Source organism: Crocuta crocuta, unplaced genomic scaffold (assembly GCF_008692635.1).
Source record: "Crocuta crocuta isolate KB4526 unplaced genomic scaffold, BGI_CrCroc_1.0 scaffold177, whole genome shotgun sequence".
NCBI lineage: Eukaryota > Metazoa > Chordata > Mammalia > Carnivora > Hyaenidae > Crocuta > Crocuta crocuta.
In genome coordinates this window covers 5,573,306-5,597,721 of record NW_027531880.1, presented here as the reverse complement: position 1 = coordinate 5,597,721, position 24,416 = coordinate 5,573,306, and the positions used below count along the sequence as shown (strand labels likewise).

The window sequence follows — 24,416 nt, the reverse complement described above, 5'->3', positions numbered from 1 at the left end:
CCCATCACCCATTTTGACCATTGCCCCGCCTACTTCCCCCTCACCCACCTCCCCTTTCCTTCCTTCCCTTATATATATCTCTATCCCCCGCCCCCCAATAACTGGCACATTTCCAGAGGGCAAGGAATGAATCTTCATCATTGGCCATAAATACACAAATAGTTGTCTGATTATTGTTAAATAGTACATAATTATAATAGAAAATGTTTGCTGCATATTTATGAGCCCTACTCTTTATATATCTTATTTATTTTAGTCCTTTCAATAATTATATGAGGTAAGTACTGTTATTAGAGGAATTGAAGACTTAAGGAGGTGATTTATGTGCCTCAGCTAGCAATTAAATGAAATATGACTAGAACCCAGACCCATCTAATTGCAAAACCTTACGCTTAATTGCCACACCACTATTTCCCAAATCTGCCTGATCCCTAAGAATCACCAGAAACTCTACTCACAAAAACATTCCCAGACATGACCATCTCAGGCCTAAGGAATCAAAATTTCCAGAGATTATAGTTTTGTTGTGTGTGTGTGTGTGTGTGTGTGTGTGTGTGTGTTTTCTTCAAGACNGCCTCAGCTAGCAATTAAATGAAATATGACTAGAACCCAGACCCATCTAATTGCAAAACCTTACGCTTAATTGCCACACCACTATTTCCCAAATCTGCCTGATCCCTAAGAATCACCAGAAGCTCTACTCACAAAAACATTCCCAGACATGACCATCTCAGGCCTAAGGAATCAAAATTTCCAGAGATTATAGTTTTGTTGTGTGTGTGTGTGTGTGTGTGTGTGTGTGTGTGTTCAAGATTGCCTTGGCTATTCAGGGTCTTTTGTGATTCCATACATATTTTAGGATTACTTTTTATAGTCCTGTGAAAAACGTTGTTAGTATTTTGATAGGGATTGGATTAAATCTGAAGATTGCTTTAGATAGTCTGGACATTGTAACTATATTTGTTCTTCCAGTCCATGAGCATATAATATCTTATTATTTGTGTCATCTTTAATTTCTTTTATCAATGTTCTATAGTTTTCAGAGTATAATTCTTTCACCTTCTTGCTTTTCTTAAAATTTTTTTTAATGTTTCATTTATTTCTGAGAGAGAGAGAGAGAGAGTGTGAGTAGGGGAGGGTCAGAGAGAGAGGGAGGCACAGAATCTGAAACAGGCTCCAGGCTCTGAGATGTCAGCACAGAGCCTGACAGGGGCTCAAACCCATGAACCACGAGATGATGATCTGAGCTGAAGTCCAACACTTAACCAACTGAGCCACCCAGGCACCCCTCACCTTCTTGCTTAAGTTCATTCCTAGGTATTCTATTATTTTTGGTTTAATTTTAAGTGTATTGTTTTCTTAGTTTTCCTTTCTGCTACTTCATTATTAGTGTGTAGAAATGTTCTGTATATTGACTTTGTGTCCTACAACCTTACTATATTCATTTATCAGTTCTAATAGCTTTTTGGTGGATTTAGTTTTCTATATAGAGTTTCATTTCATCTGCCAGATAGTAAAAGTTTTACTTCTTCTTTACTAATTTTATTTCTTTTTATGATCTGATTACTGTGGCTAGGATTTCTAGTACTTTTTTTAAATAAAAGCAATGATACTGGATATTTTTGTCTCACTTGCATCTTAAGGGAAAAGCTCTTAGTTTTTCCCCATTGAGGACGATGTTATGGGTTTTTCATAGATGGCCTTTGTTATTGAGGTATGTTTCCTCTAAATCTACTCTGTTGAGGGCTTTTATTACAAATGCCTTTTCTGCATCTATTAAAACGATCATATGATTTTTTATACTTATTTAAACAAGTTTTTTAATGTTTATTTTTGAGAGAAAGAGAGTGGCAGAGAAAGAAAAAGACACAGAATTCAAAGCAAGCTCCACTCTCTCTGTGCTACCAGCACAGAGGAACTGATGTAGAGCTCAAACTCATTAGCTGTGACATCATTACTTGGGCTGAAGTTGGACGCCCAACCAACTAAGCCACCTAGGTGCCCCTATACTTTTTCTTACTTATGTAATGTATCACATTGACTTAAGTTGTGGATATTGAACTACTTTTTCATCTTGGGAATAAATCCAACTTGATTATGGTAAATGATTTTTTAAAAATTTATTTTATTTTGTTATTTTTTAAATATTTATTTATTGTGATAGAGAGTGTGTGAGGCAGAGAGGGAGATCAAGCAGAGGATGGACAGAGAGGGGGAGACAGAATCTCAAGCAGGCTCTGCACCATCAACATGGAGCGTGATGCGGGCTTGAACCCATGAGCTGTGAGATTATGATCTGAGCCAAAATCAAGAGCCGGACACTTAACTGACTGAGCCACCCAGGGGAACCATGTGGTAAATGATTTTTTTAAATGTATTGGTAGATTTCGTTTGCTAACATTTTGTTGAGGAATTTTGTCTGTTTGTTGAGAATTTTTGTGTCTGTTCATCAGAGATACTGATCTGTTGTTCTCTCTCATTCTCTCTTTTTGTAGTGTCTTTATCTGGTTTGGTTATCAGGATAATGTGGTTCTCATGGAACAAACTTGGAAGATTTTCTTCCTCTGATATTTTATGGGATAGTTTGAGAAGAATAAGTATTAACTCTTCTTTATTTAGTTTTTTTTAAATGTTCATTTATTTTTGATAGAGAGAGAGCATAGAGGGGCAGAGAGAGAGGGAGACACAGACTCTGAAGCAGGCTCCAGGCTCTGAGCTGTCAGCACAGAGCCCAACATGGCATATTGGATGGAAGATATTTGTAGGAGAACTCAGGGGCACAGTTAGCAAGGTTTGTGCGGGTCGGCTGTGGGAGGACCGGATATGTTTTCAGGAGAATGCTGGGGCAGGGTGGCCTACTAGCAAGCTAGATGGAATGTTGATGCTGTGTTGTTACCACAGGCATCTGTGTGTCTAGTCTGTGGGCCAGAGAAGAGAAACGGTGCCCTCTAGCTCCTTTGTTCCTGGAAAAGCCTCCTAAAGATCCCTCCCTTCCAGCTCAGTCCCAGAGACTGATACACAAATCTCTCTCTCATATACCCCGAGTGTTTTTCACACTGCTGCTTCTATGCCCCATCTCCAAAGGGCTGTTTGTTGTTCTGTCTCTTTAAGGGCTCAAGTATCCAATTACTTTTCCAGGCTCTCCCAGAGGCAAGCCCAGTGATTTTTAAAGTTCCAGGCATTAAGCCACACTAATTGTGAGAATTTGTGACATTATGCCCCTTGTTTTCAAAGCCAAATGTTATGGGGATTTGTCTTTCCCATGAGAGTTCCCCATGCCTGAGTATCCTGGTGTGAGGGATTCTTTCTCTCTTTTCTCCACACTTGAGGTATCTCTCCCTCTTGTGGACAGTCCTGCAATTCTGTTGAGCTCTGGACCATCCCTTCATGCCCTGTCTGAGGTGGTCTCTTTTCTACATTTAGCTGTGGAGACTCTGTTCTGCCAGTCTATGGGTTATTTTGGGGGGATTATTTACACTGATATGGATGTTGTCTAGTTTGTGGTCTAGTCATCCCATAGTTATCCATGGGATGAGGGGAGCCTAGTCTTCTTCTGCCATCTTCCCTGGGAATTAGAGGGGCATTTTTTTTTCATAGATAGTCCTTATCATATTGAGATAGTTTCCTTCTATTCCTAATTCGTTAGATTTTTTTTTATCATTAAAAGGTGTTCGATTTTGTCATATGATTTTTCTGCTTCATTTGATATGGTGTGGTTTTTTTCCTCCTCTGTTCCTTTAACGGAGTGTATTATATTGATTTTTGCATGTTGAATCATTCCCACTTTCCATAAATTAAACCTATGTGGTCATGATATGCAAATTGATATGCTGTTGAATTCTGTTTACTCATGTTTTGTTGAGGACATTGCATTAATATTTACAATCAATATTTATTTTTAGTTTTCCTTTATTATAGTATCCTTGGTTCTTATATGAGGGTAATTCTGGCTTCATAGAATGGATGTGGAAGTGTGCCCTCCTGTTACATTTGTTCAAAGAGTTTGAGAAAGATTGATTTAAATATTTGGTGAAATTCTGTAAATCTTTAGTAAATGTCACCAGTGAAGCTATCTGGTCCAGGAATTTTCTTTGTTTTAAGGATTTTGACTACTGCTTTAATCTCTTTATGAGTTATAGGTCCAGTCATATTTTCTAGTTATTTTTTATTTAATGTTGGTAGATGAGGTGTCCTTAAAAATTTGTTCATTTTATTAGCTTACCTGAATGTTGGCTCTCAGTTTTTCATCTTATAAAGCTTGTTATTTCTGACAAATTGATAACAGTGTGCCCGCCTTCATTTCTAATTTACTTATTTGAATATTATTTCTTTATTTTAGTAATTCTAGGTAAGAGTTTTTTCAGTTTTTTTGGTCTTTAATTTTTATTCTCTAATTTGTTTTTCTATTTTTTATTTCTGCTCTAATCTTTGTTATTTCCTTCCTTCTGAGCCCTCTGGGTTTGTCTGCTTGTTTGTGTTTGTTTCTTTGTGGTAGAAATTTAAGTTTTTTATTTAAAATCCTTCTTCCTTTTCTAGGGACACTTGGGTGGCTCAGTCATTTGCGATTCCAACTCTTGATATCAGCTCAGATCATGATCTCATAGTTTATGGGATCGAGCCCCGCATTGGCTTCTGTGCTGACAGCAGAGCCTGCTTGGGATTCTCTCTTTTTCTCTCTCTCTGCCCCTCCCCTGCTCACACACATTCTTTCTCACTCTCACTCTCTCTCTCAAAATAAGTGAATAAACATTTTTTTTAATTTAAAGATAAAATCATTCTTCCTTTTTAATGTGTTGGTTTATAGTTAAAAATTAGCATCAGCAGTGTTTTCCTGTATTTCAAGTCTGGTATATTGCGTTTTTGTTTTCTTTTGTTTCAGAATATTTTCTAATCTCCATTGTGTATTTTTGTTGACCAATTATTTTATTTAAAATATGATAATTTCCACATATTTGTAAATCTTTCAGTGTTCCTTCTAGTTTTACTTTGTAGTTCCACTTTATTGTAATAAGCAAAGACACTGCATAATTTCAATCTTTCTAAATTTATTAAGACTTGTTTTGTGACTACATATGGTCTAATATATGCAATGCCCATGTGCAATTGAGACAAATGTGTATTTTGCTATTGTTAAGCAGTGTTCTATGTATGTTTATTAGGTCCAATTGTTATATAGTGTTGTTCAAATCCTTTTTCTTTATTGATCTTCTGTCTCATTGTTTTCAAAAGTGAAATATTGAAGGCTATTATTGTAGAGCTGTATATTTCTCAGCAATTCTGTTTGTGTCATATATTTTGGAGATCTGATGTTTGATACATCCATGTTTATAATTTATATGTTTACGATGAATTTTGATTAGTTACTAATCTAGAATGTACTTTTTTCTTGCAATGATAGTTGATTTAAAATCTATTTTGTCTGATATTATAATCATTCTCTTTACCTTTTGTTGCTATTTTCATGGAATATATTTTTCCATTCTTTCAATTTCTACATATTTGTGACATTGGATATCAAGTGAATGTCTTGAACAGAGAGTTTCTTTAACATAGAGTTGAGCAATGTTATGGATTCTGCGATTCCATGGTATTTGATTGAAGAATGTAATCCATTAACATTAACGTAACTGATAGAAAAGGGCTTACTTTAGATATTTTATTATTTTTTGTATTTCTTATAGCGTTTTGTACATCATTTCCCCATCGCCACCTTCATTTTTCTTTATGTTTTGTAGTGACACATTTTGATTCTCTTCTCTTTACCTTTTGTTTATATATTCTATAGATTATTTTGTAGTTACCATGGGATTACATATAGCATCCTAAAGTTATAACAATCTAATTTGAACTAATACCAAATTCAAGTATACACAAACCTTTACTCTTATACATCTTTGCCCTCCACACTTTTTTATGTCAAAAATTACATTTTATATACTGTGTTCCCATTAACATAAACTTATAATTATTTAATTTTATGTATTTACTTTTAAATCTCAGAAATTTTCAAAATGGAGTTATAAATGAAAACTATAATGCTACCAATTTTTATACTTTCACCATTTATTTATCTTTACCAGAGATCTTTATTTTAGTTTATAAATTCTAGTTACAGACTACCAAGCTTTCATTTACCTTGAAGGACTACTTTTAGTATGTTTTTGTAGGTTAGGTCTTATGGTAATAAACTCTCTCAAATTTTATTTCCTTTTAATCTAAGAATGTATTAATTTTCCCTATCAAATTCAGCTCAGTTTTGTTGGATATAGAATTGTCAGGGCTTTTTTTCTCCTTTCAGTATTTCCAATTTATGAGCCCATTGCTTTCGATTTCAAAAGTTTTTACTGAGGAATCTGCTATAATCTTGTTAAGGATCTTTTGTACATGGTGATTCCGTTTTCAATTGCTGTTCTTAAGATTTGATTTTTTTTCCTTTGACATTTGTGTTTGATTGTAATGTGTTTTGGTGTGAGTCTCTCTGCCTTTGTCTTATTTGGTATTCGTCTCCTAGGATTTGTAGATCCATGTATTCTTCAAACATGGGGCATTTCAGCCATCATTTTTTCTATTAATTTTCCTGTCCCCTTTTTTCTCATCTACTTCAGGAAGTCCCATAATATGTATTTTGATCTGCTTGATGGTATTTCATAAGTTTCTTTGTCTTTTGTTCATTTTTCTTTATTTTTTCTTTCTTCATCTAAGATTCCAAAGTTTAAAATGCCCTATCTTTATATCACTGATTCTTTCTTCTGCCAACCAAAATTTGTTGTTGAATCTATATAGTAAAGTTTTAAATTTAGTTATTGCATGTTTCAGCATCATAATTTTTTGGTTGCTATTCATAATTGTTATCTTTTTGTTGATATTATCATTTTGTTCATATATAATTTTTCTGAGTTTATTTCTTTCTTAATCCATGTTTTTATTTAGCCTTTCTTTTATTTAACATTTTCATATTTAGTATGGTTATTTAAGATAACATTATGTCACTTAATCTTCATTTTTTGAATGGGCCATGCTGTCCTGTTTCTATCTTTTGAGTTGTTGTTGTTGTTTTTGTTGCTGAAAATTGGACACTTATCCCAGTGTTTGCAGACTGACTCTGTGCTGGGGCAGTTGGGTGTGCTCTAAGTCTTGGAATCAGTCTGAGGAGAAAGAAAGCTTGTGGTCCTCTCAGAACTTTTGTGATGATGCATCTTTCCTGAGCTTCCCTGTGGCTTTTTTTGATTGCCCACATACATGGATATTTTCAGATATCTTACTTTTCAAGATAGTCTCTTAGGGTGCCTATGTGGCTCAGTTGGTTAGGCGTCCAACTTCAGCTCAGGTCATGTTATTAAGGTTCATGGGTTCTAGCCCTGCATCGGGCCTCTGTGCTGACAGCTCAGAGCCTGGAGCCTGCTTCAGATTCTGTGTCTTGTTGACTTGTGCTGTCTCTCTCTGTCTCTCAAAAATAAATAATATTTTTTAAATTAAAAAAAAAAAAACAGTCTCATGCCATTCTCTCCTTTGGGCTTCAGATCATCTATTGTATGTCTTTACCCATTATTTTTTGCTTCAGGTGTCTGCAAAGCTTAGTCTCCTTGCAGCATTCCTGAACAATGTCCATTGCCTCTCCTTATCTGAGACTCAAGTTAAGTTAAAAGAGACCAGTCCTTCAGGCAGCTCCCAGGCAACATATGAAATTGAAAATAAGGATTCTTCTGCTCTCTTCATTTCAAAGGAAATCATTGTGAACTCAGCAGTTTCTTCCTCCAGACCATGACTCTGCCATGCTGGGGAAGGAGTGAAAAAATTTGATTTACAAATTTCCACAAACTTTGGAGCACCTCGGTGGCTCAGTTGGTTACACATCCAGCTCTTGATTTTGGCTCAGGTCATGATCTCATGATTTGTGAGATTGAGTCCCACACTGGGCTCTGTACCGACAGCACATCTCTGTTTGGCATTCTCTCTCTCCCTCTCTCAAAATAAACCAATAAACTTAAAACACACACACACACACACACACACAAATTTTTCTACAATTTTAAATTTGGCTGTTTCTCAATCAGGCATTTTCTTGGTTGCCATAGACCATTGACTGTTTATAGAGTTCTTAATTGATTCTTTTAGCCAGCTGCCTTCTTATTATTTTTAAAAATGTCTCCAAGGTAGAACAAGAACTTGGGACTTCCTAGTGCACCATTTTATTGATGCCTCTATCTAGATTATTTTTTTCAGAATTTAGTAAAACCTGATTACAATTCTTTCACTCGTACAGGGTAAACATGATCACTTAAAGCCTATTTGCTTGGTCACTGATGATGACCTGTAGAGGAATACTGGCTTCAGTTTTTGGTTACTTTTGTGGAATCACGTTGTCCCACCTTAACTTCTGTGAACTTAAAATTATTTTAACTTTATCTCTGGTATAGTCATGTGTTCTTATAAAGAATATGTGCACATAATTTATTCACTGTTTTAAGTTCTCTGTACAGGAAGATTTCTACAGAATTCTATTCTACCATAGTGACAAGAATAGGAAACTGCACCATTTTTCTTATCACAAACAAATTTTTAAAAATCTCTTTCAAAGTGTTTGGTGAAGAACCATTATTTCATTTATATCATGATATAGTGATAAATAACTTCTGTGGTTTTGTAGCTAGCTCCTGACTTTGAATAGTGTTTATTCCTAGCCTTTCTGCATGGTACAGCTGAAGGAAGCAGGTTAAAGCCAAAAAAAGTTTTTTTCAGTGCACAAATAGAATACTCATAATACCAACAATGCCTTCTCAACTTTATACTTCTCTTGTTCAAAGAATTTACTTAATGCTTATGAGAATTATGTTTACCTTCTTCTGGATGACAGCTCTACAAATTATTTAACTTCTCTGCCCAAGTGCTAGTTAAATGGTAAGGCATCATTTTAACAGGACAGATATATTTCTAACAATAGCAACACTAGTTTGTATCCAGAGCCAGAACTTTTATTCTGTCATCACAACCCCTCAGAATAGCCTGGCTATCAATTTATAATCAGTATATTTCCTTCTTAAACAGAGGTATAGGTTGCCAAAATTATCAGACACCTTTAATAATGTATTAGTTCATACTCAGTAATGTTTAGCAAAACCTTTTTGAGAAGATTCATTCTCTGGTTTTAAAAATTAGTATACTATGACTATATATTTTTAAGAGGAAAGAATCCCAAAGAAATATTGACAATATTATTTAGAAAACATTTTTATAAGAATAATATTTCCAATTACATGTTCTTTTATTTTCCATGTCACTCAGAGCCCTTCCATAAGGACAGTAATATTTTAAAATATTAAGCATAGTTTAAAATATTTTGAAAATATTTTAAAAATATTAAGCATAGTTGAAAGAAGTTGAAAGAAGTTTCAGAAAATAATTGCTAAAATTTTGAGCTTTCTGCTTAGCTTTCCTTATCTCATTCAATTGTACCACTACCTAGTGTGTTAGATAAGCCATAAACCTTGGTGTCATTGACCCATCTTTCTTTTCATCCTCCAATAAAATCAATTCATAATTAAAATTAAGTGGATTAAACATTTTAATGATATCTCAAATACAGCCATGGGTTTTCATTACACCATTACCACTCAATTTCACTCTATGGTTATCATTTTCCTGGACTACTGTAATGGTGTCCTAATTCGTCTCTCTCAACATTTTCTATTGTCCTTTCCATCCTTTTTTCCAAAACATATTTTTGTCAGTTTTCCATCTTCCAGTGAAATCTCTAAGAACAACCAATTGCTTGTAGGTAATAGGCCATCTTTCTGCTTAAGAATGTAAGGCCCCAGGGATGCCTGGGTGGCTGTGTCATTTGAGCATTTGACTTTGGCTCAGGTCACGATCTCAGAGTTCATGAAATGGAGCCCTGCATTGAACCACACACTGGCAGTGGGAGCCTGCTTGGGATTCTTGCTTTCTCCTCTCTCTCTGCCCCTCCCCCCAGTTGCACTTTCTCTCTCGCTCTCAAAATAAATAAATGAACTTTTAAAAAATAATGTAAGGCCCTACACAATCCCACCATAACAGTTTCTGTCACATCACATTTAGCCTTTTTATTTGTGTATTTCTGTATCTTTCACTGCAATATGAACAATATGAGATTTTTTTGTTCTCTGGTCTTTTCTCAGGACAGGCATGCAGTAGGACTCAATTATTTAGTGAATTCATGATTGAATAATTGTTCTCTGTGTAAAAGTTACACCGCTGTTAATGTTTCTCAAAGGTCTGTGCTATCTTTCAGTGTAAGGTCTTTTTAAATATTATTTCTTTTCCTATAAGTACTTTGTCTTTCATTTCTATCCTTGCCTAAGTCCTGTTCAACATCTGGGGTTGATAAGAGGCTTGATAAGATTATTAAACTCTTCTCACATATCAGATAAATTCCCTGTACTTTTTTCATAAAACCATTTTTTCATTACAGTATTTATGACACATTTATCTTTACTTTTATTTATTTGATGTCTGTACCTAAGAAGAGAAGATACTTTTGTTGTTTTCTGAATTATCAATCAGATCATCAGAGTCTCATCTAGTGCTGGAAACAGCACTCTAATTTAATCAACTTATTGTTAGTATATTAACACTTGTTATTAAATAAATACCTTTTATATCAATACAGTAGTGAATTATTTTAATGAAATGTCAAATATAGATGTTATTTCAGTTATTTTACTTTGGCTTATTTTCTTTTTAGGTTTGCAAGAATCAAGAATGTGTAGATGCTGGATACTTGAATTATGATTGTAATCCAGGAAAATGCAATGATCATGGTGTAAGTACCAATAAGATAATGTGACAATATAAACTAATGAGAGTAATACTAGAAAGTAAACACATAACTGAACACACAAACACAGACACAGACACACATACACACACACACACATTTATATACTCATAAGCCAAATAAAAAGATTGGCCTTATTTGACCTAAGTATTATTTTAAAAGTCTACCAGAACACAAATAATTATAGCTACTTCTCTTATAAGCTGATATTTCCCATGGTTTCAGGTATGCAATAATAAAAGGAACTGCCACTGTAACCCTTCATATTTACCTCCTAATTGCGAAAATAGTGATGATACTTGGACCGGTGGGAGTGTTGACAGTGGAAATTTTCCACATCAAGCAGCCACTAGGCTATCCAGTTCTGGTAAGTATTAATAAAAAATTGAAAACATAACTAAAACAACATTTCAATTTACTAAATTTGATAAAATAAATAATATTTAGCTGTCTACCTTCTATGTTTAGATTAGGTATGGATTCAAATAATAAACCATATCAAGAAAGTTTATATTTTACTTGTAGGGAGTAATATAATATATGTAACATATATTATAAATAAAGCATATCAGTAAAAGCACAGGCAGGAAAACAAATATCACTTTAGTCCTTCACACGGAAGGAATTCAACATAAGGCATCAGGTAGCACGCAGTGGCAGAGATGAAAGCCAATCAGAGAATCTTTAGGCAACACAGTAATCAACTATCACTTCTGTGGCTGGAGGGACAATGAAAGGAGGCAGTATTACTAGAATCAGTATCTGAGCCATCTAGCATGATGGGTTACATACTGGGAAGTAGATCACAAGGAGAGGGTACTGCCTACCATGAGGTAGAGGTATAAAGCCACTATGGGAGATGGTGCAGAGACAGGTTAAATACTGTAAATATTTCACTATTCTGACCCTCCGAAAGTTTTGCAGTTACCCCTGTTAGCCTAAAATAACTAGAAGTCTGGAGTTCTTAGAAAATATAGTTTCCTACAATCTTTATTCAAAGAAGGATGGATTTTAGAGCAAGCCAAGTATATCCAATGATCCTTAGGGACAGACTTTATATAAAAACCTAAATTTCAGATAATTAAAGCTGGTTTTTCCAGATTTTGAGCTAGAGGTAGTTCTTAACATGTCCACATCCATTCTAGTGTTTGCCATATGGTAATAGATTGGTAAGTTCAAAACATTACAGCATACTTAATGCATCTCTAGCTATTTCCATTCTGTGGGACAATTGGCTTGCAGTAGCTTATCTTCAAACCAACGTAATTTATTGCTTCTGTCCGTGCACAAACATGATTTCACCAATAATCAGAAGTGACCTCTCATTTCCTAGAGTCCAGGTTGACCTTAGTGATCAATAAAATGTATAGAAGTGAGATTCTGACTGGGTTTTTTAGAATACCAATTCTTGCAACTCTCACTATTGCAAAACTCATTGTGTTGAAAATCATCTTCCCTATTTGAAATTTGACTACCTTGAGGTAAAAAACACAAATTCCCCAAATTTGTGACACACAAAATGAATAAAATTAAATGATTGTTTTAAATTTCTATGTTTGAATGAAGTTTCCCACACATCTTTTTCTCTATAATAGAAAACAATCTCGTAACCAGTCTGTATTCATATCAAAAGAATCCAAGACATGTGGCATTAGCTTTGGAAGTGGATGGTGCACAGAAGGTAGAAAGACCTCTAGGAAACTGTTGAAGACTTTTAGTATATGTTGAAATTGTCTTAAGAATACTGTTGGTGAGCAATCCAAAGATAGCTTTAAAACATGTTATCAGAAGTTGGAGAAATAAGGACATATATTATTAAGTGGCAGATTGTTTGGCATCACTCTTGCCTGTGACAACATGGAAAATAGAATTTATGGTTCTAGTTAGCAAGATTTGCAGGTAGATTGCAAATATATCCAGTAGGTGATATAATTTACCTATGATAAGATGTAAGAAGACAGTAATAACTAATGAAGCAGCATTTCAATTTTCAAGTAAAATGTAGATCAAATATAAAAGACAGGATTTTGTGTTTTGTTTTGTTTTGGTTTGGTTTAGTTTGAAAATAAAACCTTCTCACCCCTAGACTCTTCCAACAAAACATGTTTGTTGAGAGAAATGGCTAAAAACTATATTTGAGATATTGAACAATAAAATTTCATATCAGTTAAAAATTAAGTCAAGCATGTAACTGTAAGATTCTTTTTGAAAACCAAAAAAAATAAAGTGATGCATTTTATACCTCTTAATCTATGCAAAAGGTTTTCTAAGTGTTGTATTAGAATGCTTCTAAAAATTCTCAAACACTAAAGCCATAAAGAATCTTGAATAGGTTATCTCATAGTAGCCTTACCGGGGTCCAATATAGAAAAAAATCTTATCTCAAAAAACCTTGTGGGCATGACCTTTCCTTTGGTTAATAAGGTGTACTTTTTATTTGACACACAAGAAGCCCACACATTTTAAAGGAATTGTACCAGCTCAGACTAAAAGTGATCAAAATAGTACATAAGCTCTTTGAGTCCCAATTAGTTATGGGCAAGGAGCAAGGCTAAAAAAGCTACTCAGTTTTAAAAATGGCTATTCCTGTGGAAAAGGAATTATAAATCAAAGGTATAACCAAGAAACCAGAATTAAAACTTCTTTGGTCTGTTGGTTTATAATTTTTAAATATCAATACCACTAAAAATATCCAACTCCCCCCAACTCCAGAAATAGATGTTTTCACAAGTTAAATTCAGAAAATTTTGTAAAGAAGAAATACCATTTTCAGAAAACTGGTAGGAGGGACTTCTATAACCTCATTGTATAAGGAAGATATAACCTTGATACCAAATCCAGAAGAGGAAGTTAAAATAAATAAAGTTATAAGACAACATCTTTTATAAAAACAAAAGCATTCTTACCAAAATATTAGCATATTCTATAGCTATCTATATTAAAAGGATAGTAATCCAGACTAATTGAGGTTTATCTTAGAAATGCAAGTCTCCTTTATCACTTGAAGTCAATCAGCAGATTCATAAAATCAATAAAATTATTTCTTAAACGTATATGATTTTCTCCTGTGATGTATAAATCATTTGACAAAACATTTTACACATATTTATGAATTTTTTAAAAAGCAGTGAACTAACACAAGTAAATTTGATCAATCTGATAAAAAGCATCAACAGAAAATGTAGCTAATACAGCTTATGATGAAATACATTGTTTTTAAAAAAAATGAAAGCAAGGCAACAAATTATGCTCTCACCATGGCTAGTCAACATTTTCCCGTCAATCCTAGACATCCTAGCCAGTGCGATAACAAGACATAAGAAATCAAGAACATAAACATTATTATTAGAAAGGAGCAAGTGAGACTGCATATGTTGTGCTTAAGTACAATATTAAATCCTAAGATATCTACAAAACACTTCTAGAAATAATATCTTTTGATAGGTGAGAGGAAATAATGTTCGAAAGTTAGTAGTATTGTTATATAATAGCAGCAGTAAATGGAAACCAACTTAAAATTAGTACCATTTACAATATGATAAAAGTATAATATTTTGGAAATAAATTTAACAAAATATGTATAATGCCTTTATACTGAAACTAAAACAGAAATGAAGAGAGACGTTAAACATAAAAATAAGTTGAGAAATTTGCCATGTACACCAGGTTTATTATTTTACGATGTCAATTCTCACTAAATCTATTGATTAAAAGACCCAATCAAAGAGCATACAACTTTTTATATATTAACATTTGATTCTAAAATATTTGCTAAAGGACTCAGAATGGCCAATTTATAAAACCCACTTTGAAAGAGAACAACAAAAAAAGGAGTTTAATCTATTTTCCCGATATTGAATTTAGTATATTACAGATAGTTACGTTATGAAGACAATGAAGACAGTGTGGCCATGGTAATGATAGATATACAAACATATCAGTGACATGGAATATGGAATAGGGAGTCCTTGATATATGGTTAAACAGTTTGTTTCAAGGAAAATACAAAGATAGTTCAATGAAGAAGGAAAATAATTTCAAAACATTGTATTGTAACAATTGAATATCTACATAAGACCAAGTGATCCTTATTCGTGAAGAAAGCAAGATAATTTCTACATGACCTTGAAATAAGCGATAATTTCTTAGATAAGACATGAAAATACATATCAATACAATGAAAGAAAGGCACGTTGGAATTTATGAAAATTTTATCACATATACAGTATTTCTTATTAATAATAGAGTATTGAGAAAGACTGCTTCTGCTCTTTACAGGAGTCACACTTTCTATTCATTTATATTATCAAACAGTTCTGAAAATAAACTATAGAATAAAAAGAATGCTTGTGTTTTTTGATAGGGATTGCATTGAATGTGTAGATTGCTTTGCATAGTATCAATATTTTAACAATATTTCTTCTTCCTATTCAGGAGAATGGAGTATTTTTCCTTTTTTTTTTTTTTTTTGAGTCTTCAATTTCTTTCAAAAGCTTTTTTTAGTTTTCAGCATACGTATATTTTACCTTTTTGGTTAAGTTTATTTCTTGGTATTTTATGGTATTTAGTGTAATTGTAAATGGGATCGATTCCTTAATATCTCTTTCTGCTACTTCATTATTGGTATATAGAAAAGCAACTGATATCTGTATGCTAATTTTATATCCTGTGAATTTGTTGAATTCCTGGATCAGTTCTAGCATTTTTTGGTGGAGTTTTTTAGGTTTTCCACAGAGTGTCGTGTCCTCTGTGAAGAGTGAAAGTTTGACTTCTTCCTTGCCAACCTGTATGCCCCTCTCCCTTTTTTCTTTTTGTTATCTAATTGATGAGTTTAGGACTTCCAGTACCATGTTGAACCACAGTGGTGAGAGTGGACATCCTTGTGTTTCTGATCTTAGGGGGAAAGTTCTCAAGTTTTCCCCATTGAGGGTGATATTAGCTGTGGGTGGTTCATATTTGGCCTTTATGATGTTGAGGTATGTACCTTCTATCCCTACTTTCTTCAGGGGTTTTGTCAAAAAAGGATACTGTATTTTGTCAAATGTTTTTTCTGCATTTATTGAGAGGATTATATGGTTATTATACTTTCTTTTAATAATGTGATGTATCATATTGATTTGTGGATATTGAAGCATCCCTGCAGCCCAGGAATAAATCCTACTTGATTGTGCTGAATAATACTTTTTAATGTATTGTTGGATTCGATTTGCTAGTATAAGAATTTTTGCGCCCATGTTCATCAAGGAAATTGGTATGTAATTCTCCTTTTCAGTGATGTCTTTGGTTTTGGAATCAAGGTACTTCTGGTCTCATAGAAAGAGTTTGGACTTTTCCTTCTGTGTGTATTTTTTGGAAGAGCTTCAAAAGAATAGTTATTAAATTTTCTTTAAATGTTTGGTAGAATTCCCCTGGGAAGCCATCCGACCCTGAACTCTTATTTGTTTGGAGATTTTTGATTACTGATTCAATTCATTTACTGGTTATGGGTCTGTTCATATGTTTTTTCCTGTTTCAGTTTTGGTAGTTTATATGTTTCTAGAAATTTATCCATTTCTTCCAGATTGCCCTATTTGTTATCATATAATTGCTCATAATATTCTCTTATTGTTGTTTCTATTCTGTGGTGTTGGCTGTGACCTCTTTCATTCATGATTTTATTTATTTTGGGTCCTTTCCTTTTTAATTTTGATAAATCTGGCTAAGGGCTTATCAATTTTATTAATTCTTTCAAAGAACCAGCTCCTAGTCTTGTTGATCTGTTCTACTATTGTTTTTTATTTTTTAAAAACATAAAAATTTCATTTTTATTTTATTCATTTTGAGAGAGAGAGAGAGCTCACACGCGAGCGAGCACATGCGCAGGAGCATGAGCGGGGGAGGGGCAAAGAAGGGGAGGGGCAGAGAAAGAGAGGGAGACAGGAATCCGAAGCAGGCTCCAGGCTATGAGGTGTCAGCACAAAGACTGATGTGGGACTCAAATTCACAAACTGAGAGACCATAGCCTGTGCTGAAGTGGGAAGCTTAACCAACTGAGCTACCCAGGCACCCCTCTACTGTATATTTTTATATATTTGATTTCTGGTCTAATCTTTATTATTTCCCTTTTTCTGCTGGTTTTAGGCTTTATTTGCTGTTCTTTTCCCAGTCCCTTTATATATAAGGTTAGCTTGTGTATTTGAGACATTTCTTCCTTCTTCAGGAAGCCCTAGGTGGCTATATGCTTCCCTTTTATGAATGCCTTAGCTGCATCCCAAAGGTTTTGAACTGTCGTGTTTTCATTTTAATTGGCTTCAATATACTTTTTAATTTCCTCTTTAATTTATGGGTTGACCCATTCATTCTTTAATATAATGTTCTTTAATATCCAAGTATTTCTGTTCTTTCTGAATTTTTTCTTGTGGTTTCATAGTGTTGTGGTATGGAAATATACATGGTATGAGCTTGATCTCTTCGTACTTGTCAAGAGCTGAGAATTGAACCATGTTCACTTCTGGAGAATGTTCCATGTTCACTGAAGAAGAATGTGTATTCTGCTGCTTTAGGATAAAATGTTCTTAATATATCTGTTAAGCTCATTTGGTCCAGTGTGTCATTCAAAGTCATTGTTTCCTTATTGATTTTATGCTTAGGTGATCTGTCCATTGTTGTAAGTGGGGTATTAAAGTCCTCACTTATAGCATTATATTATCATCAATGATTTTCTCTATGTTTGTGACTAATCGATGTATATATTTTAGTGCCTTAGAATCAGGGACTTAAGGGGTGCCTGGGTGGCTCAGTCAGTTAAGCGTCCGACTTCGGCTCAGGTCATGATCTCGCGGTTTATGGGTTTGAGCCCCGCATCAGGGTTTATGCTGACAGCTCAGAGCCTAGAGCCTGCTTCAGATTCTGTGTCTCCCTCTCTCTGACCCTCCCCTGCTCACGTTATCTCTCTCTCTCTCTCAGAAATAAATAAAACATTTTAAAAACAGGAATTGGGGGCATAAATATTTACAATTGTTAGATCTTGGTGGATGGAGCCCTTAAGAAATGTCTTCATTATATTCCTGGTAAATGCTTTCAAATCACTGGTGTTTTCTCTCCTAGAAAGACACTACATTGAAACTTTTTACCATTCCAAACTGACAAGATGGCCATCTTTCTTACTCATTCCTTTTATCGTTATTCTCTGTGTACTGATTGCCATACTTGTAAAAGTTTATTTCCAAAGAAACAAATGGAGAACTGAGGAGTATACAAGCGATGAGTATATTGATTTCATATTTAAGATTCATTCCTTTTATAAGTTGTTGGCATATATGTGACTTATTAATAAACATCATGATGTAACAAATAATTCAGATTTAATTTTTACCTTTATGTAAAATATAATACTTACATTAATAATTAGTATAATGCATAACAAATAGACTATTTTAAAATGTCAGGAATTTTTTATTGTAATAATTTGAACTCTGGGTAAGACTAAGTGGAAATAATTTTTAATGCTTATCTACCTCCTTTTATTATTTGATCTTAACTATTATGAATTAAACATTATTTTTTGTTATTTATATATTTCAAAGTATTTTGTGTATATCATTTTATTAAAAAGAAACAGAGAAATCTAAAAGAGTAATTAGCCTTTCAGGCAGTTAGATAAATTGAAAGTTAGGCAACCAAAGGTTGAAAAGTTTAAAAAATAATAAAAAGTAGTGTGACTGAAAAATCTAGATTATAGTCAAGGCTAATCTTCAGAAAAAAATAAAACAAATAACTTTTCATTAAAAAACCTTAGAAACATCTGAAAATATGCATCAAAAATAAAATAAATATTATAATTGTGTTACTTTTCTTCAGGGGAATTGTTATAAAATAATTTGTGCCTTTGAGTTTTATATGTGTTGGTATTCATTTTACTTATTAAAAATTAAATTTTATTAAAATACTTAAAGTTGGTAAGATAATATAAAATAAAAGAGAATACATTACACAGAAATGCTTTGAAAATTTTATGTAAAACTGCTGAAATAATATGCAGTGTGTAAAATGTAGAAAAATGATATCAAATATCTTTGGGAGAGAAAGTAGTTAGTAAAATTCATAGAAAAAATATGGAAGAAGATGAATCACAGGACAGCTTAAATCTATTTTGCTAATAATGTTATGAAAATGAAAATTATGCATTCATTTTTAGGTAAATTTATATTAATGCGTTTTATCTCATGTTAGTCTTGATTGCTAATTGAGCGGTGTTCTCAGTGGTAATATATTCTCAAGCAGTGATTAGTCTTAGATTATAGATGGGAATTCAAAACTATATCAATATTGATAGTGTGTACAGAATTTTGTGGAACAATCTTGAAGAAAATATAATTTTAAGTGATTATATTTATATTTTGAAACATGTAGGCAACTTGAAAGTGAGAGTGAACCTAGAGAGTGGCCAGAAAAACAGGATCCATCATAACACAGTGAGTATAAAATAATGAAAGAGTGAAAGGCAGAGACAGAGAAACAGGAAATTTAATGTATTAGATAAATGTAAATAATATAAATATATGTTTAATGGTGATAGTCATATTGTTAGATAGAATAAAAATTGAATTCAAAAATATTTTTCAATATTGTAAACTATATCATAGACATTGTAAACTATAAGTGACTTTTCAATTTTCATTTAAAACCTTATTTGCAGTGTGATCTTTTACATTTGTTTCTTATAACGTTTAATCTTTGACTATTTGTGTATTTAGAAGTTGGTTATAAATAAATTGCATGATAAAACTTTATGTTATAATAAGATGCTATTTGTTGAATTAACCTCTTTTAACTTGATTGGTCAAAAGGTAACTTTTTCTCTTTTATTTATTCTTCCAGACTAATTATCTTCGATGGACAGGAAAAAGGAAAAAACAAACAAAACAAAAAAACCCCAAAAAACGCAAAACAAAACAAACCCCAGCTACCTCCATTGCCTGATTGTCCGGGATTCAAAACCTGCATGTTATTGTTCTGATCTGACAAGAAAAGATAGAAGAGTTCTATTATAACAAATATAAATTTATATTTACATGTAAAATTTTACAGATGAGTTATTTGTAAGAAATTCATATTTATAAATTTTTATATTACATATTTCTTATTTTTAAAGTTATCTCATACTAATTGTTAGTGTGCACTAATTCTGTTAAGCCATAGGCATGAGATAAAAAATGGTTATAATAAATGTAACGCCATGATTAAAAGTCACTATTATATTTTAAATTGCAATACTATGTAATTACATTATAGTCAGGTCCATTACCAATCAAAAAAAATGAACCTAAGAGTTGGAAATAATTCTCAATTATACGCTGGTCACAAAAGACATACCTCAGGTATATAAAGTTCAAGGTAAAGGATGGAAAGATGTATACCATAGAAATCTATATACCAAAACTGTATATAAAAGAAAGCTTGATCGACTTTAACAGTGAAAGCATTCATAAAGAAAAGTGTATCATAATGAAAAAGTTTATTCTTAAGAGGAAGTTACAATAAAAAAATGCATTAGTCAAGGTTCTCCAGAGAAACAGAATGAATAGAATATCAATGATTAATAATTAGATGACAGATAGATGATAAATTGGTAAGTAGGTAAGTAGCTTATAGATAGATGATAGACGGATAGATAGATAGATGAGAAGATTTGTTATAGGAATTGGCTCATATATTTATGGGGGCCAAAAATTCCCATGACCTGCTATACGGAAGCTAGAGAACCAAGAAGATGATGGTGGAATTTCATATGGGTGTGAAAACCTGAGACTTGTTAAGTTTAGGTCGGACCTCAAAACCTGAGAACCAAGAGTGCCAATGGTGCCCCAGGGCAGGGGAAGATGACTGTTTTAGCTCAAGTAAAGAACAGATTCATCCTTTCTCCATCATTTTTTTTCCTATTCAGATCCTCACAAGGTTAAATAATGCCCATTCCCATTGATGAGGTTAATCTTCAATTTTCTGATTAAAATGCTACTCTCCTTCAGAGATATACTCAAACACAACCAGAAATAATGATTTATCAGATTTCTGGTGATTCATAAGTTGGTATATAAAATTAATCATCAAGGGGGCGCCTGGGTGACTCAGTTAAGCATCTGACTTTGGCTCAGGTCATGATCTCATGGTTCGTGGGCTCCAGCCCCGCGTCGGGCTCTGTGCTGACAGCTAGCTCAGAGCCTGGAGCCTGTTTCAGATTCTGTGTCTCCCTTTCTGACCCTCCCCTGCTCATGCTGTCTCTTTCTCTCTCTCTATTTCTCAGAAATAAAACATTTAAAAGTTTTTAAAATTAATCATCACACGCCTACCTCTGCTTAACTTGCAATCATATACTTATTCTCCAAATAAATATAACTCTGTCTAGTGTGATATAAGTATCCTGAATACAAACAAAAATCCCTTGTCCAGAGGAGATAAAATCCTTGAATGATGTTTACTCTTCTTCTGGTATCTTTAAACTTTAATGCTATGTTTTAAAATCAGCAATACTTAAGTACTGACATAAAGTCAAAATGTCTTATGCTAGAAGAGAATAAGGGAGAAATGGAAACAAAAATACTTGCTTAAGATATGTATATATACACACCAATGTATTTGTGACATTATAAGGAGGAAATACTCATGGCATCACAGTCCTCACTTTTGAAACTATCATGTGGTTGTAGCTGGTAGTTACAACTACCTTCTTTTGCTACCCATTCTGATTTCCCTTTGATCTCAGAAAGCACCTGGGATGGTTTGGTGACCAAAACCTTTACTTCTGAGGAGTCTGGACCATTAGTAGTCAACTGTTGTAGTTTTCTATTGACTTTAATTCTAAGGCATGATAATACTAAGAGAAATCCTGAAATATTCCAATCTCCTCCTCAAGGAATCATTCTTGTGTCTCCTGGTGAAAGCATTCCTCCCTCTGAGAATAAGACCTCTAGTCCAGCACAGCATAAAGTCATGGAAACAAGAAACAAAAATTTTGCTAGTGGGTCACTTGGGTTAATCATGAAAGGTCCCACTCTTATTTCCACCCTTCAATTCCTGGACTCATGAATCCTGGTTATGTGAGAAATAACACCATATATGAACACTGATTCAGAGCATAAGTAGTCTTTTAAGAGAACTTTGTCTCAGCCCCAAAAGATATTGCTAGCTACCCAATGATGTAACTAAGTGTTCAAAAAGCCATTTGACCATCCTATCAAGTCAATTGCTTCAGGACTGTGGGGAACCAGTGAATTCCATGAGCCCAGGATCATTGCCACACTTCTTTTGCTCTGAAGTTAGTTCCTTGATTAGAAGAAATGCTGAGTAGAAAACATAATGCTAAGTAAGGCATTCTATAATTCCATGGAGGATAGTTTTGACAGAAGCACTGCATGTAGGGAAGGCAAATCAAAATCCAGAGCAAGAGTCTATTCCAATAAGGAAAAATGTTGCCCCTTATGTAAGTGGTCCAATATAATCAATCTTCCACCAGGTATCTGGCTGAACATCGTAGGAAATGGTGCCACACCTGGCATTCAGAATTTGCCTGTGCTGCTGGCAGATTAGGCACTCAGCAGTGACTGTTACCATGTAGGGCTTGGTGAGCGAATATTCATATTACTGAGCCAAATCATAACCTCCATGTCTGCTACCATAATCGCTTTGCTCATGAGCCCTTTGGGTAAGAATAGGTGTGATTAGAGAAATAGGCTGACTACTATCCACAGAATGAGTCATCCTCTTCATCTGATTATTAAAATCTTCCTTTGCTGAATTCCCCCTTTAGTGAACAACCACATGGGACACAACTATCTTCACATTTTTTACCCATTCAGAGAAGTATATCTATATATGTTTTCCCCAAATTTCTCTGTCACCAATTTTCTTCACCACTCATCTTCCTGACCATCCAACCATCAATATTCATTACATGTCTTGGTATTACTCCTTCCAAGAAAAGTTCACAACTAAGTACACTGCCTGAAGTGATTTCCTCTTGGGAGGGTTTCCTTTTACTGCTGTCCTTCAGGAATGTCCAAGAGAAAGGCTGTAATGTTTTGCCTCTCCATTTTCTAGTGGTTTTTTGCTTACTATGCAGAATCATCTGTCTACTAAGCCCAAGTCGTCTCTTTCTTCACCAACTGGTGGTAAATAAATCCCAGAAAGCCATTAAGTACTAGCTGGGAGAGGCAAGGCAGTGTGGCAGGAGAGGGGACCATGAGCATTTAGCCCGCTTATTCATGTAACTTACCTCTGCCTTCAGGGACTGCTTGGGCCTGATTATACAATTACCATTTCCATTTGATGATGGAGTGCTGTTGTGCATGATGAATCTTATGGCTTGGTGGGTCAGAAAACACGCAGCTCATGATAAGAAGCTGAGGTTGTATGGTAACTTGGTGGCCCATGGTCAAGAATTCAATCTCTATAAAGACCCAGCAGCAGACGTTTCTGAAAAGTAAAGTAATTATCTATAGCTTATGACAGGGCTTTCCTCCAAAATCCTAAAGACTCGCATTATAATGCACCTATGGGGCCTGCCAAAAGTTCCAAATAGCATCCCTACCTGCTTCTGACACAACGGTCACAGAATATGTCAGATCATATGGCCCAAGTTGTAGAGCAGCTTGAATTGAAGCCTGTACCTATTGCAGATCTTTCTATTATTTTGGACTCCACACAAAACTAAAAAAAAATTTTTTGGAAAGACCACCAATACATGGAAATTAAGGAACACCTTATTAATGAGTAAATGGGTTGACCAGGAAATTAAAAAAGAAATAAAAGAATACCTGTAATCCAATGAAAATGAAAACATGATAGTCCAACTTTTGGAATACAGCAAAGGCAGTAAAAAGAAGGAAGTATATAGCAACCCAGTTTTCCTCAAGAAGGAAGAAAAGTCTCAAATACACACCCTAACTTTACACTTCAAGGAGCTAGAAAAATAAATACTAATAAAGCCCAAAACCAGCAGAAGGAGGGAAATAATAAAGACTAAAGCAGAAATAAATGATATCAAATTAAAAAAAAAATCAGTAGAACATCTCAGTGAAACTAGGAGCTAGTTCTTTGGGAGATTTACATAATCGATAGGTGCCTTAGTTAAGCATTTGGCTCTTGAATTCAGCAGGTCATGATCTCTTCGTTCATGAGATGACAACACGGTGCCTGCTTGAGATTCTCTCCCTCTCTCTCTGTCCCTCTCCTGCTCTCTCTTTATCTTTCTCTCAAAATAAGTAAATTAACACTTGCTCTCATTCAATTATCAGAGCTCTTTAACAAAGTAAAGATGAATACAAACAACAGTTTTTTCAAATGATTATGTAAGAATTGATTTGGCCCACGTAGTCCAAAAAATAGAATACACAAAATATATGAAGAATGATTTATTTGCATACATTTAAGAAACTCTGCCATCATGGGCGTTTGTCTCAATCTTCCGTGGCACTGTAATTTGTAGAAGTGATGTTTCGGGATCTGCGGTCAGGAAAACAGCCGTGAGCATTCCCCAGTGCCTGGCAGCATCCTTATTCTTCACTGGGCCTGTCACATCACGTCACGCTTTGAACTTGTGCGCGCACACACCCACACGACGGAATCA

At 34.1% G+C, this 24,416-nt stretch overlaps 1 protein-coding gene across 3 annotated transcripts in view; it reads left to right on the top strand.

The window, feature by feature from the left end:
- The window catches only part of ADAM2 (ADAM metallopeptidase domain 2), a 107,135-nt gene extending 87,095 nt beyond the window's left edge, over positions 1-20,040 (top strand). For all 3 annotated transcript variants that reach the window (XM_077773073.1, XM_077773072.1, XM_077773071.1), the window contains 5 exons: positions 10,721-10,798; positions 11,039-11,180; positions 17,900-18,059; positions 19,205-19,266; positions 19,673-20,040. In XM_077773073.1, the coding sequence (XP_077629199.1) occupies positions 10,721-10,798; positions 11,039-11,180; positions 17,900-18,059; positions 19,205-19,262 (438 nt within the window). In that variant the 3' untranslated portion in view covers positions 19,263-19,266; positions 19,673-20,040. The remainder of the gene's footprint in view (positions 1-10,720; positions 10,799-11,038; positions 11,181-17,899; positions 18,060-19,204; positions 19,267-19,672) is intronic.
- The last annotated feature ends 4,376 nt before the right edge of the window (positions 20,041-24,416 follow it).